At 35.3% G+C, this 14260-nt stretch overlaps 5 protein-coding genes across 6 annotated transcripts; 4 read left to right on the top strand and 1 right to left on the bottom strand.

Annotated features, from left to right (window-relative positions):
• Positions 1-661: 661 nt before the first annotated feature.
• LOC130510743 (FCS-Like Zinc finger 7-like) lies at positions 662-1505 on the top strand. Its single transcript, XM_057007348.1, has 2 exons — positions 662-1085; positions 1206-1505. The coding sequence occupies exons 1-2, from the start codon at positions 790-792 to the stop codon at positions 1303-1305; spliced, it is 396 nt and encodes a 131-aa protein (XP_056863328.1). The 5' UTR covers positions 662-789; the 3' UTR covers positions 1306-1505.
• Positions 1506-2850: 1345 nt separating this feature from the next.
• LOC130510604 (protein NEN4) lies at positions 2851-4367 on the bottom strand. The gene is made up of 5 exons (XM_057007067.1): positions 3912-4367; positions 3593-3639; positions 3436-3499; positions 3190-3315; positions 2851-3089 (listed from the first exon to the last, which is right to left on the bottom strand). The coding sequence occupies exons 1-5, from the start codon at positions 4347-4349 to the stop codon at positions 2997-2999; spliced, it is 768 nt and encodes a 255-aa protein (XP_056863047.1). The 5' UTR covers positions 4350-4367; the 3' UTR covers positions 2851-2996.
• Positions 4368-6361: 1994 nt separating this feature from the next.
• On the top strand, positions 6362-8806 carry LOC108855004 (L-ascorbate oxidase). Of its 2 annotated transcripts, XM_057008543.1 has the most exons (6): positions 6362-6447; positions 6580-6897; positions 7016-7108; positions 7206-7418; positions 7495-7689; positions 7776-8806. In XM_057008543.1, the coding sequence occupies exons 2-6, from the start codon at positions 6607-6609 to the stop codon at positions 8727-8729; spliced, it is 1746 nt and encodes a 581-aa protein (XP_056864523.1). In that variant the 5' UTR covers positions 6362-6447; positions 6580-6606; the 3' UTR covers positions 8730-8806. The 2 variants fall into 2 exon arrangements, with proteins under 2 accessions (XP_056864523.1, XP_018484191.2); XM_018628689.2 differs by lacking the exon at positions 6362-6447 and having other exon boundaries at positions 6456-6897.
• Positions 8807-11012: 2206 nt separating this feature from the next.
• Positions 11013-13415, top strand: LOC130494807 (ABC transporter D family member 1-like). The gene is made up of 6 exons (XM_057009826.1): positions 11013-11271; positions 11598-11723; positions 11880-12156; positions 12298-12522; positions 12666-12756; positions 12949-13415. Exons 2-6 carry the CDS (start codon positions 11662-11664, stop codon positions 13413-13415), a joined length of 1122 nt encoding a protein of 373 aa, XP_056865806.1. The 5' UTR covers positions 11013-11271; positions 11598-11661.
• On the top strand, positions 12719-14043 carry LOC130494806 (ABC transporter D family member 1-like; the record flags this gene model as incomplete). Its single annotated transcript, XM_057009710.1, is given in 4 exon segments — positions 12719-12862; positions 12949-13401; positions 13751-13886; positions 13965-14043. Coding segments are annotated over 2 exon segments (187 nt in total), but the record flags the coding sequence as incomplete, so codon positions are not given.
• Positions 14044-14260: the final 217 nt, after the last annotated feature.

Here is a 14260-nt window from a genome sequence, read left to right as displayed (position 1 = left end):
TCTAATGCATTAATCCTATAGCATGTACTCCAGGATTTGGATAATCTTAAAAACCATACTAGGAAAAATAGCGACTCGTGTTTTCTCGTCACATTTACTCCAGAGGTTTGGGTAATCAAACCACTCTTCCAAGAGTTCACATTTCACCGTTACATCTTCATGCATTTTTAAAGAAACTTCCGAAAGCTTCTTCAATCCCTCTGGCCTCTACAAGCTTCGCCAAACTCTAATACACGCTCGATAAATCCTCACCTAACACCGAGCCAATATACCGTAGTTGGGCTGCGAGTTAAGACATTAAATGGGCTTAAGAGTTAAGACTAATGGGCTAAAGTTAACGGACTGGATTAGCCCGCCTTAATCGACCCTTTTAACTTCCCTAATCTGATTAGTGGTTCCGGATTGGATAACAGATACATGTGGACGCTATAGTTTATAAGACCGTAGGGGAGTATATACGTAGGAAAAAAAAAACTGAGGCTTAATAGTTTCTTCTTGTTGAAAATAAGTTCACTAGGTATCGATTTTGGTGTCCACAGACCGAATATATGAAATTATTGACCTACCAATAAAGAAATAATTGGATCGATCTTCAACCGTATCATATCATATAAATTTTAATATTACGCATGAATTATAATAATCACACAGTGTATGATTTCGTGTGTATTTAAATCGAGTGGCATGGTAACACACAACTCCCCCTTCTAGCTAGCAACAATCTAAATTACATTAGCAAAACGTTTTCCTTTTCTTTCTTCGTAAGACGAATATTTAGAAAACAATAGTATGTTGCTTGGGAATCTACGACGGCCACGCATGCAGAGAACACCAAGCATAACGAAAATCACCATCGAGGTTGATGATACTCACACCGCCGGTCAAGATTCTGACGTGGCTATGGCAGTGGTAGACGGCGGAGATAACTACGACCACCGGTTGTTGGCAATGTTTTCGCGGAGAAATCACAGAAGAAACGAGAGAAAAGATGATCGGAAATCATCTTTGCCGTCGTCGTCTTTTCTTGGAAGCTGTGGATTTTGCAAACGCCGTTTAGCTCCCGGTCGTGATATTTACATGTACAAGTACGTTTATATATTACTTACTCTTTCTTAATTATTTTCTTCATCTTACAATTATATATGTATTTTTATACCTCTCAAGTCTTAACTATATACATATCACATATGTATACATAACTGCAGAGGAGATGCAGCGTTTTGTAGCGTGGAATGCAGAGAACAGCAAATGGAGCACGACGAAGGCAAAGCCAGAAACAGCGTCGTACTATCACCATCAAATTAGTTCTTACCCTTAAAGTCTTAAGTTTGTGTGTAACTTGAGATTGCCGCCCTTAATTATTAATTAGCACCGTTATGTAAAATGTTCATTCTAAAAAATTGGAATGAAAACATGTTTCGTGTCCTTCATATTATATAATTTGGTGTTATGCATTTTTTACTTTATGTATTTTTAAAGAGCTAGTGAAAGTTGAAGTAAGCGCACCACGAACCTCGTTTTAGTGTATGATCAAATAAATTTCAAAACCATATGCAGGCAACTCGTGGTGATAAAGATAATAATGCAAATTTTAAAAATGAAACGTCACGTCTTTTGCGGTATTTCATGGTTAGTACGTTACATAAATCGTAACAGTTTGAATAATTCTTATTGGACATTATAGCTTTCTTATAAAATATAGTTTTGTCATGAAATCATTGGTAGAAATTTAGGTAAAAAGGTTAAAACAATGTAATGGAAATGGAGGTCACTGTCTCGTGACGATGAAAGCGTCTGATAATTAGTAATGAGGTATAGCGTAAAGTAATGCGAATGCACGTCACACCCAATCAAAGCTTGCGAGATGATCATATACTTTTTATATATAACCCTGGATGGAGTATACTGTTGTGGTTTTAGAAAAACAGTTTCGCAATCTTTTAAACGATGTTTACTTTTAAACAGATAAATGTTTTTATACGACATTTAAATAGGATGGAAGAGTAGTTAATAGCTCGTTCCTCAATAATTGAAGACTAAAGGATGTTAAATAATACTAATGATTTCATGGAAATGGATCGTTGTCATAGCTTATAGATAGGATTAGGTTTATAATTGGTCTATAGTTTAAATATATAATTTTGTATTTTTCTTCACTCGTCTTCTGAACTCCAAACCTCGAGGCCTAATTGTTAGAGTTTCGGGAGTCATCACAATTTGTCGTCATTTCAAATTCCCGATTAATCAACTATCAGCAATTATATGATTAAATGGAATAAGTGATTCATTTGGTATTAGGGTACGTATCTTCTATTAAATTAGTCCACCAACATATAATAAATTTAAGTTATTTGAGTAAAAGAATTCATTAAAGGTCATTGATAATGCCATGATGCAATGGAAAATATTTAAACCTGGTTTAATAGTATTGATGAATTGGTCTGCACTTGCACATGAGTATATTTACAATAAAACTATTATGAAAATGCCAATACGTTTTAAATCCTCCAACCAGATTGGATTTCCTTGACTACAATAAAATAACAATATAGAACTTAAACTGACAAATTTCATCGGATCGAAAACATCCATATAATAACTTCTTTTGTGAACCAATGAACCTCTTCCTCGGATTTCAACTGAACCCTGTTGCTGAGTTCCGCAAGGAGAACAAGACCCAAGATTGCTTGAGCAGCTAAGAGAAAGTCCTCACATGTAATGTGCATCACAATTGTGTTCACACAAAAAATGGACAAGCTGTTTCCAAGTTTCGTCATTTTTGGGGTAATACTACAACGATCTATTCATATGGCGTTAAAATCACTTAGCAGTTAGCAATACCGTGTGAGGTGAATAAGAATACAAGTTGTTTTTTATTGAATTTTTGGCAGTATAGCCAATGTCCAATGAACATAAACACAAATGTTCAATATATACAATGAAATTCATTTTTCAAATTATGAAAAATAATAACAACCATTAAGGGTTGCAAATAATCATCTAAGCAAAGAATGAGAATGTTTAATCAAGCTTTGAAGAGATTGGGTGCCTTGAGCTTTGCTTAAGATATTCTTCACATTCTGTGTCATCTGTATAGATTTAAAACAAGAACATTTTAAAGTGAACAATAGCAAAATCTTAGTAATTATATGAATGTCTGATAACTTGAAAAGGAAGAAATTCTGTTACCTTCCCGAGACTACCCTTCGTGTATGGCATTGCTTTTTGGACCATTTGGTGATGACTTCGACTTCTTGTCATGATCTTTGAAGAACTTTGCCACTTTCCTTCTAATTGATCCGGAAGTGTAGATTCCTATATAGATATGTAAATACATATATAAATAAACTTATTTGATACGTATAGGTAATGAAAAAAAGAATAAACAGAATTTAAGGCAAAAGATAAGAGAAGAATTCTGAGGCTACGACATACCAAGAAAAGCACTGTTGAACAGTGCTTGAGGACCTCTAAATTCATTCGAACATCGTCAAGACTCCTGCAATTATCAACATATATATCAATATATGTAATCAGATTATCTTACAAACTACGTAACATTAAGACACATACACGAATATGATTAAGGTACCTGTGTTTTTGCACTCCAAGACCAAAATAGGCAGCCAAACTTGCCATCTAGAACAGAACACCAAACAAGCTTGATAATGGATCGGTTTGTTGTTTTAAATAGATTGATGTGTCATAAATTTTAAAATCTTACATTGATAGTTGATAAATTTTCAAAATATATTGTAATAAATAGAAGGATTTGTATTTGTTTAAATACAATTTTGAGATGTAAATTCACTTTTATCTAAATAAAAATACATAGTATACTATGATTCTTATAAAAAGCCTTATATTTCTAATTAATCTTCTTAAAAATTGACATAGGATATGCTTGATACCTTCATGTTGCCAGCTCTTTTGCCAAACTTGTCACTTAATAAACCCAAAGAATCAATGATCCCTGAGGGCTCCGGCGCAGCTTTACCAATCTCAGCAAAAGCTTCTTTAATCCTAACGCAATCGAATCTTCTAATGTTATGACCTGCCCAAATTCGACCGTTCAACAAACCATAGATCTTCTCAGCCACATCTTCGAAACTTGGTGCGTCTGTGACCTTAGCTCTCGTGATCCCATCTGACCTAGACGATCTTAATGGGGCCATGGACAGGTCTTTGGGTTGTATAAGCGTTGTGAAGCTCTCTAGCTCCTCGAGTTTTCGTGGACATACGATGATGGCACCAAACTCTAGAATGTGAAAATGTTGTCCCGTTTTGTTTGGTACGTTAGTTTCTAAATCGAAGAATACAATTTCGTTGGGAAATGTTTGGATCTCCATATCAATTTCTGTTTTTTTTTTCTTATCGATTTTGAGATCAGAAGTGTGTTTATATTTATTGTGGATTTGGGGTTTATTACTTGTGACATAAGTTAACTGTAGGTTCGTGTTGGAGGTTACTTTACGGGTTATTTAGCTTCATGGAGAAAATTTTGCTGTCCGGGGTACGTAAGAATCTTTGCTTTTTCTTTATCCAAAGTTCCAAACCAATAAATAGGGTTGTTAATGAAAACAATAGGGAAACCTAAATAGGATCAGAGAGCTTTTAGTTCACTTTTTTTTAACACACAAGCTTTTAGTTCACCAGAATATGAAACAACTTTGTTTAGTTTTGAGGAAGGAGAATGTACGTAGTCATCTTTTTAAATGAAATGTAATCTAAACTATTGAAACATCCAAACGATATGGTAATGGGCTTTACTAGATTTTTGGATAACACAAAAGACATCTCGGGTCTAACATGGGATCACTCTTCTCTCTTTGTAGCATGGATTTTTTTTTAATAGCATGGATATTTGTGTACCGTATTTTTCCTTCAGACGTAATCCGAGCGACTCTTTTCTTTGTTGGCGTGGCCTTTTTATCGTACAATGGAATGAGGTACTTATTTATTTTACCAAGTAGTTGAATGGTGATAGTTGACAATTGATACTAATGCCATGGTACATCATTGATTTCACTTATTATTAGAACAGTAACCAGAAATTAAGCAAGTAATCACTCAATGCTTGTGGGGATCTAAATCCATGTTAGATATTTTCAAAAAGAAATCAGTCAGTGCTTGTGCTTGGTCAAAACTATTTTCTTGTATTGGACCAAAAACCCATTCAATTGTTCTTTTCTTTTACTGTTAATAATTATTCATTGTATTGAAATTATGTAAACTTAGCAAATTTCACAAATCATCTGATGTTATTGCTTTAGTGATTCTATCCACACCAAGGATGCACTTTTTACTAATAGTCTTTAACTTGAAACTCACACAGTCAGAGGTTTTTAATATTAAACAAAAGGGGGAAAATATGTTTTAGTGGGATGAATATCACATTCTTAACAATTAATCGTGATTGGAGATTAATTGGATCGTAGTTGACATTGATGGAGGATTGATATATCATAAAATTGTTACAATTTTGTTAGATGTTTCAGTTTACTGAAACTCGGTATTAGGATTCCGTAATATGACTATTATGTGATTGCTAAAGAAAAAGTGGAAAGTCGTGTAAAAGCATCAAACATACTCGACTTTTATGACATACGAAATTGATATGGTACATATAATATTATATTCTATTTATTTGTATGTCGATGTATTATTAGAAATTATCACCAAATCATAGAATAGTATTACGCGTTTTCCCTCGAATGTTTCTCTAAAAAGGCAACTGGTTTATCTTTAATCACATGGCATGCAAGGGGACCAACCTGCCAACTAGGAACTAATAATTCATTTTATCTTGGGGTCAAATTAGTTTTCATTTATTACATAACCTAAAATTTACGCTGGTTCTAAAATATGTAAAAAGAAAAATCAAAATGAATGTTTTAAAGTCAATATCTATACTATTATTTATGAAGTGATTTAGCTTATGTGTCAACTTCTCCATAATAGTATATGCTAAATCACTTCATAAATAATAGTATAGATTTTGTTGTTATCTAAAATAATATTTTTATTATAAAACATTAAGATATAGAAAAATTATAATTAAATATTAAGCAGTCAAAAATATTTGTATAAAATATTTGCTAAAGTATTTCTAATATATAAGTAATTTTAATAGTTTATTACAATAAGAAACATATATATTTTGATGAAGTTTTTATCATATATATTTGATGTTTGATTTAAACTTTATGTTAAAACATAACTAATTATTTATTATATTAATTTTTGAATTAGTAAAACATAAACTAATAATTATTCCTAAGTAGATTATGTCCGCATGTGCGGCAAAACACCTAGTTGAAAATATTTGTCAAAAAAAAAACAAAGAAAAATCAGTGAAGACTTTCAAAATATGATCCAATATTTGTAGAATTTTCTTACACAAACAACGCGGACAAGTGTCTTCGACTTCACATGACTTATCATTATGTAATCTGTATATATGCATGCATTAATAATACCGCAACAAGAATCTCGATCTTTGTTATATATTTTTAAAATCAAGTGTTCGCTGGAAAATGCTCCACTGAAAACAACTGTTTCTTATCTTCTTTAATACAGATTCTCGGAGACACAACCAAGTAAATCATGAGATCCAGTGGATTTTCTGACACAAGTCATGTCTTCACTCTTATGGTCATCTGTTTCATCACCCTGTTCTCTTCTTCCGTCCTTGTTGAGGGAAAGATCCGGCGATTCAAGTGGGAAGTGAAGTATGAGCTTAAGTCACCAGATTGTTTTGAGAAGCTAGTCATCACAATAAATGGCCAGTTTCCAGGTCCTACCATCAAAGCTCAACAAGGTGACACCATCATCGTCGAGCTCAAGAATAGCTTCATGACTGAAAATGTCGCTGTCCATTGGCATGGCATCAGACAGGTACGTACACAAATCCTAGTCAAAATTTTATACGGTTTTAGTATGTTTTTTTTTAATTTTTTCAACAAACATATCACAACACTCGATGAATGCTTGTGATAAATAATTTGGGTTTCAGATTGGGACACCATGGTTTGATGGAGTAGAAGGTGTTACTCAATGTCCAATTCTTCCTGGAGAGATATTCACATACCAGTTCGTCGTTGATAGAGTACAAAGTTCATAAACTCTCAAAAATAGTTTCCAATCTTTCTTTATGCAATTATATTTATTATTCTGTTATTTATTTATTTTAATTTCCTCTGTAGCCTGGGACATACATGTACCATTCACACTATGGGATGCAGAGAGAATCTGGATTAATAGGAATGATTCGAGTTTCTCCTCCAAGTACAGAACCTGAACCGTTTAAATACGATGATGACCGGAGCCTTTTGTTAACCGATTGGTACCACAAAAGCATGTCCGAGAAAGCGACCGGTTTAGCATCCATACCCTTTAAATGGGTTGGTGAGCCACAGGTGAATGAATTTCCATATAAGTCAGATTCTTAATTTTTTATTGACCTAATTGTTTTTTTGGATGTTATAATATCAGTCGCTTATGATACAAGGAAGAGGAAGATTCAACTGCACAAACAACTTAATGACTCCTCAGCGCTCGGAAGCTGAAGTCTGTAACGCTTCAAACGCTGATTGTTCGCGTTTCGTCCTCACGGTTATCCCCGGAAAGACGTACCGGCTTCGAATTGGTAGCTTGACGGCTCTCTCTGCTCTCAGTTTCCAAATTGAGGTAAGCTAGCTTGAGATGCAAGTAACCATTTTCTTTCCCACTCTGTTTCTGCCTTCCTTTCTCTAATGAGTGAAATAAAACGATAGGGACATAACTTAACTGTCGTTGAAGCCGATGGACACTACGTTGAACCATTCACTGTGAGGAATCTCTTCATATACTCAGGAGAAACTTATTCCGTGCTTCTCAAGGCAGATCAAAACCCTAGCCGAAACTATTGGATCACCACGAGCATCGTTAGCCGTCAAGAGAAAACTCCACCAGCAACCGCTGTACTCAACTACCACCCTAATCACCCACGTCAGCGTCCTCCGACGCTGGCATCCTCCAGCTTTCGGCCAAAATGGAACGACACGCGCCACCGTCTCGCACAAAGCTTAGCAATCAAGGCGCGTAAAGGATACGTACACGCCCCGCCAGAGAGTTCCGACAAAGTGATTGTGCTCTTGAACACACAGAACAAAGTTAACGGATACATGCGGTGGTCGGTCAACAACGTTTCCTACCAACACCCTACAACGCCATATTTAATCGCGTTAAAGCATAATTTTACAGACGCATTTGACTGGCGTTTCACACCGCCAGAGAGTTACGATTCTAAAAACTACGACATATTCGTGGTACCCTCAAACGCTAACGCAACGATGAGCGACGGGATCTACAGACTGAAGTTCTACTCCACAGTTGACGTGATTTTACAGAACGCTAATACGATGAGTATCAACAATAGCGAAACGCACCCGTGGCATTTACACGGTCATGATTTTTGGGTGCTCGGGTATGGTGAAGGGAAGTTTAACGAGTCGAATGATCCGAAAAGGTATAATCTGGTTGACCCGATTATGAAAAACACGGTTGCGGTACAACCGTATGGGTGGACTGCGCTGCGTTTTAGAGCGGATAATCCTGGCGTGTGGGCGTTTCATTGCCACATTGAGTCGCATTTTTTCATGGGAATGAGGATTGTGTTCGAGTATGGGATCGATAGGGTTGCTAATTTGCCTTCTTCTATCATGGGTTGTGGTCAGACTAGACGCTGATAAAATGTTTTATTAAATCTTTTGGTAATTTTTGTAAGGCCAAATAGATGGAATTTATGGAAATGCTTTTTTTCTTATTGTTTTATACCTTTTTAGTTTTTTTTTGGTCAAATACCAGTGTTGTTAAACCCGGACCGGACCGGTGGTCGGACCGGGTTCAACCGCGAACCGGACACCTATCCGGATTGGTTTAATGTCAAACCCAACTAAAGTTGAACCGGTTAAAAACCCATGTTGAACCGCTAAAAACCCGGGAACCAAGTGACCCAACGAACCGACGAAACCCTGGTTCGTATAAAAATCAAAATTTTGTTAATAAAATAATTATTTTTTCTCCCTTTTTAACATATATACTATTTTGTTTGTCACAAATTGCAACCAAAATAGAGTTTTGTAACTAATGTGTATATAATTTTTATAGGTGATGAAGATTTAGAAGGACAAAGATTTGGAGAATAAACTTTAAATGTTTTTTTTCCTATTGACTTTAGATTTGAACTATTAATTTTTTTTTCACATTTTAATTTTTATTTTTCAAAGTTTTCTAAACATTATGACTATTTTTTGAAAAAAATATATATAATATTTATAAAATAATAAATTCAGTTTAATCTAATCGACTCCGGTCGAACCAGGTCAAACCACAATGACCCGTGACCCAAAATATTTCCGGTTCACTCGCCGGTCCGGTTTTAAAAAACACTGTCAAATACCTTTTTAGATTTATAACATCTACAGGGATTCAAAAACACTGTGAAAGATGTGCCTTTTAATCGTAAACCTTGCATTGATATTTATGAATTTGGTTAAAATATATAAGTAGATACTTTTTCCATACATATATGTATTTTTATAAAGATATGTATTTTCATTTGTTCAAAAATAAAATAAAGATATGTATTTCCATGAAGATGTATTTTATGTTAAAAGTTACATTGGGGGTTTAAGATATTGTAAAAAAAAAAGAATTTGTATTTTTATTACAATTTTATAGACTTTTAAAAATTATATTTTTGTTCAAATATGTGTTTTCATTGTAAAAACCGCATAAATTTTTAATGTTTCTCAATTTTTTAAAATTTTAGCTACACATGGAAAACATCTAATATATAACCTGGAAGCGGCAACCCTAAAGACGTAGCATAGAGAGATCATATTTTCTATAATTAGAGTGATTCTAAAACTTTAATGTGTAAATTTGTGATAACAAATAGTATATATTATTTTTTCACTGCCATCGTTTTCTTAAATTAATTATGCTATTATAGTATTAAAAAACACTAAATAGACGATTTTATCGCTAAACAATTCTTCCGCCATACGAGAATCCATACACCATGCCGAAGATAACCATTTTTCCCATAATCTCCGTAATTGGTGTTTTCTGCGTTATTGCGATCGTTAGAGATAATATCTTTTATTTGCTTTAACACTTACGATCAACCAGAATAGCTCAAACCACGTCAAAACGTACAAAGCTATGCAAGTTTTTCTCTTGACAAGGAGGCTAAAGACCAGATATTATTCTGTTCAATATGTTGTATCCCTTGATGGTTTTAGAAAGACCCGTGAACGAAAAGGCCCATAAGGCCATAATACTTTATTTTCTTTTTGTGCCATAATATTATGTATTGGGGTTTCATATAAAACTAAGGCCTATCTTATTTTTGTAAAGACCAACTGTTATCCAAGGTTCAAATTATGTATGTTTGTAGAAAGGTGATGTAATATTGTCAGGAAAAGTATGGGAGACCATCAAACATTTGATCTATGTGCTTCAATCATGCAGAGTACAATTTGCACTGTTCCTAGTCAACACATTCCATTTCATAAACTTTTTCTCTCTGGTCAGAAGTCATAAACAGTTTTCATGAAGGAAACGTTATTGACATTGTCTTTAAATTTAAAAAGTTGAGAAAATTAATACCAGAAAACAAAGAAAGTTACAAAACTGAAACACTTTTCTTCAGCAATTGATTTGGTAAAACTAAGGTATTTTTATGCGTGTCAAAGTTTTCTTAAGGTTTTACAGTTAGAATAGCAATATACTATTATACACTGCATACTACTCAACAATGGCCATGCTCCTGCATCATAGTAAAAAGTTAAAATACAGAATTGATGTGACTCGCTCTGGAGGCCTCCTCACAAAAAAGGAAACTATTTTTAAAGTTACCACTGTAAAATTTCTTTTTGCAGAATTAGCAAAGAAATCAATAAAAGGGGAAAAAAAAAATAAAAAAAGGCACGGGTGTAGGAGTTTCACACGTGTGAATAGAGCGTCATCATCTTCTCATCTTCCCAAGTTCCGCGGCTCGCTCGCTCTCTTTTTCCTCTCGATTTGAGGAGTTCTGTTGCGGTAGACTGCTACGACGGAGTTTAAAAAATCTTCTTCGGTTGTAAAGTTTCGAGAAGGCGAGCGAGCGAGCGAGCTAGTAGTTGCTGTTACGATTTACGATTACTCAGAGAAGAAGAAGAAGAAGAGCGATTTCGATTCATTATTGTGTTACTTCTCGTCGTGGAGAAATCTCTCATTGCTGAGGTAAATTTTTCACCGATTTTTGCTAAGCTGTTTGGATTATCAAATAGTAAATGAATCATTTTATCGTATTAAGCTAATCATCTCTGTATAGATTTATCGATTCCATGGGAAATTAGATTGATCCAAGTTGACACTATTTTCCTTTTTTTGTTTTGTTTCGGAAGAAGAGTGGGAAAGAGATTATCGAATCCACCAGATTTGATTTGATTTGATGATGATTCCGAACTTTTATTTTAGCTGATGTTGTGCTTACTTTGCTTTTACATATATGTTATGATTTGGTTGTTTCTTTTATTTTAACATTTGGTAGTTTGGTCTCGTTTCAGGGTGTTTAGTAGTGCACCTTGTTCTTGTTATCAACAACAAGAACCTTAGTTTTGGTTTCCAGCCATGCCTTCTCTCCAGCTATTGCAGTTAACTGAGCGGGGTCGGAGTCTCGTTGCTTCAAGACGGTAACTATCATTGCTTTGCTTCTTCTTCTTCTGTATCCTTTTACTACCTCTTCTTGGGGATGTGATATCATATTTATTTCTCCCTTTTTTTAAAAAATTTTTTGTGTTCATTAGTTATTTTGTTTCATTTCTTTCGCCCTCTGTTAATTTTTATAGGAAATCTATACTGCTTGCGGCTGGGATCGTAGCTGCTGGTGGAGCTTTTTACTTAAAATCAAGGATCAGCTCCCCTAGGCTTGATTCTTCCCGTGGGCGGAGTGGTGGTGATGGTGAAGCATTGGAAAAGCGGAGAGGAAACAATAAGAATGCAAAGAAAGCCACACCAAAGAAGAAAGGAGGAGGATTGAAGTCTCTTCAGGTTCTCACTGCTATCCTCTTGTCTCAGATGGGAAAAATGGGCGCCAGGGATCTTCTCGCACTACTCGCCACTGTGGTATGCATTTCCTCTCTATACTTTCCTTATATTGATTCCTCTTGTTGCTTCATGCTTTTGTTTCATGTTATCTCCCCCCAATAGCTGACCAAAAAGTTATGATTATTTTTCTCAATCTTTTATACTTTTTGCAAATCACAGGTTTTCAGAACTGCTTTGAGCAATAGATTGGCGAAAGTTCAAGGTTTCCTATTCCGTGCCGCTTTCTTAAGGCGTGCCCCACTGTTTCTACGTCTTATCTCCGAGAATATTTTCTTGTGTTTCATGCTATCGACTACGCACGCTACGTCAAAGTACATAACTGGGGCCTTGAGTTTGCGTTTCAGAAAGATATTGACGAAACTTATCCATTCACATTACTTTGAGGTAACCATCTCTGTGTCTTTTTGTATGGAGGCAATTCAATTATTTACCATTTCTTTTGTGGTATTATGTTTTTGAGAAGTGAGCATATCTATTATACTTCACACTGCTGGATACAATTTAATCTTCATTTATGATTGTTTCAGAATATGGTATACTATAAAATATCACATGTGGATGGTCGGATTACGCACCGGAGCAGCGAATTGCCAGCGATGTACCAAGATTCTCCTCAGAGTTGAGCGAGCTTATACAGGATGATTTGACAGCAGTTACTGATGGGATTTTGTATGCATGGCGCCTTTGTTCATATGCTAGTCCAAAATACATCTTCTGGATACTGGTGATTTTTTTGTTTAGTTTTCTGTGTTTGCAACATTGACTCTGGACTGGGCCATTTATGAACTAACTTGAACAAGTGTTGTCCAGGCATATGTACTGGGAGCCGGTACTGCGATAAGGACCTTTTCTCCTTCTTTTGGCAAATTGATGTCCAAAGAGCAGCAGTTGGAAGGGGAGTACCGACAACTTCATTCACGCTTAAGGACTCACTCGGAAAGCATAGCATTCTATGGTGGGGAAACCAGGGAAGAATCTCATATACAAAAAAGTTCAAGAATCTTGTTACTCATATGAGTGACGTCCTTCATGATCACTGGTGGTTTGGCATGATCCAAGATTTTCTGCTGAAGTATCTTGGTGCCACAGTTGCTGTTATTCTGATCATCGAGCCATTCTTCTCTGGGCATCTAAGACCTGATGACTCGACCTTAGGGAGAGCAGAGATGCTAAGCAATATAAGATATCACACCAGTGTCATTATTTCTCTCTTTCAGGCGTTAGGAACACTTTCTATAGTTCCAGGCGGCTCAGCCGACTCAGGTAATACGTTATGATAAATCTCATGCCAAACTTTTTAAACTGAAACATTGTGTAGCCGTTTGTCTGAAAATCTGCGGACATATGTATTTCTTTGCTGTTAAGTGCTTTATTAAGGAGAGTTGATTTTGTTTACCGTAAGCAAAAGAGTAAGAGTTCAGTTGTTAGTCCCTATAGAACATTAGCGAGGATGAAAAAAAATTTCTGATTTAAGAAACATTCTTCCTAGCCGTTTACTTTTTGCGCTATTAGTGAGTTTATATGCGATGGAGAATTAATTACACTTAATTTTACACCCATCAGTTGTGGTGGCTATGCTTTCTAATTATTGAAATGTTTTTGCTTCCAACAGTGGTTATGCTGACCGAATCCATGAGTTGATGGCTGTCTCGAGAGAACTCAGTGGTGATGATAAAACATCTTTACAGAGAAATAGAAGCAGAAATTACCTTACTGAGGCTAGCTATGTTGAGTTTTCGGGTGTCAAGGTAGTTCGAACACAGATTCAATGTTCTTGTCATCCTTTCCAAAGGCCTGTGTTCTTAATATTACTTAATGCACTTCAGGTTGTTACTCCAACGGGAAATGTTTTGGTGGAGGATCTCACCCTTCGAGTTGAGCAAGGATCTAATCTTCTTATTACAGGTGAACGCTTTACTTCTAGGGAGTGACATTTTGTTACTAACAAATTTCCTTTTCATAGCAAAATTATTGATAGAATGGCCTATGCTGCTACTTTATTGTTCTATGATCCTTGGGATGAGAAGCAAAGATGGAAATTTTAGTAACCCTTTGTTGTCTTTATGAAGAGAATTAAGAAATGGGGATGTGAACTGAAGATCCATTGGAAGAAGTAATTCTT

This window comes from Raphanus sativus, chromosome 4, assembly GCF_000801105.2.
Source record: "Raphanus sativus cultivar WK10039 chromosome 4, ASM80110v3, whole genome shotgun sequence".
NCBI lineage: Eukaryota > Viridiplantae > Streptophyta > Magnoliopsida > Brassicales > Brassicaceae > Raphanus > Raphanus sativus.
Note: the sequence above shows the minus strand (reverse complement) of the source record. Positions and strands in the feature narration are given on the sequence as shown.

Coding starts and splice junctions, on each gene's coding strand:
- LOC130494807 (XM_057009826.1), top strand. CDS start 11,662: ATGCCTTCTCTCCAGCTATTGCAGTTAACTGAGCGGGGTCGGAGTCTC. Junction 12,157..12,297: donor TCGCACTACTCGCCACTGTG/GTATGCATTTCC, acceptor TGCAAATCACAG/GTTTTCAGAACTGCTTTGAG. Junction 12,523..12,665: donor TCCATTCACATTACTTTGAG/GTAACCATCTCT, acceptor TGATTGTTTCAG/AATATGGTATACTATAAAAT.
- LOC108855004 (XM_057008543.1), top strand. CDS start 6,607: ATGAGATCCAGTGGATTTTCTGACACAAGTCATGTCTTCACTCTTATG. Junction 6,898..7,015: donor ATTGGCATGGCATCAGACAG/GTACGTACACAA, acceptor TTTGGGTTTCAG/ATTGGGACACCATGGTTTGA. Junction 7,109..7,205: donor ACCAGTTCGTCGTTGATAGA/GTACAAAGTTCA, acceptor TTTCCTCTGTAG/CCTGGGACATACATGTACCA.
- LOC130510743 (XM_057007348.1), top strand. CDS start 790: ATGTTGCTTGGGAATCTACGACGGCCACGCATGCAGAGAACACCAAGC. Junction 1,086..1,205: donor CGTGATATTTACATGTACAA/GTACGTTTATAT, acceptor ACATAACTGCAG/AGGAGATGCAGCGTTTTGTA.
- LOC130510604 (XM_057007067.1), bottom strand. CDS start 4,349: ATGGAGATCCAAACATTTCCCAACGAAATTGTATTCTTCGATTTAGAA. Junction 3,316..3,435: donor GTTCAACAGTGCTTTTCTTG/GTATGTCGTAGC, acceptor ATATCTATATAG/GAATCTACACTTCCGGATCA. Junction 3,090..3,189: donor CGAAGGGTAGTCTCGGGAAG/GTAACAGAATTT, acceptor AAATCTATACAG/ATGACACAGAATGTGAAGAA.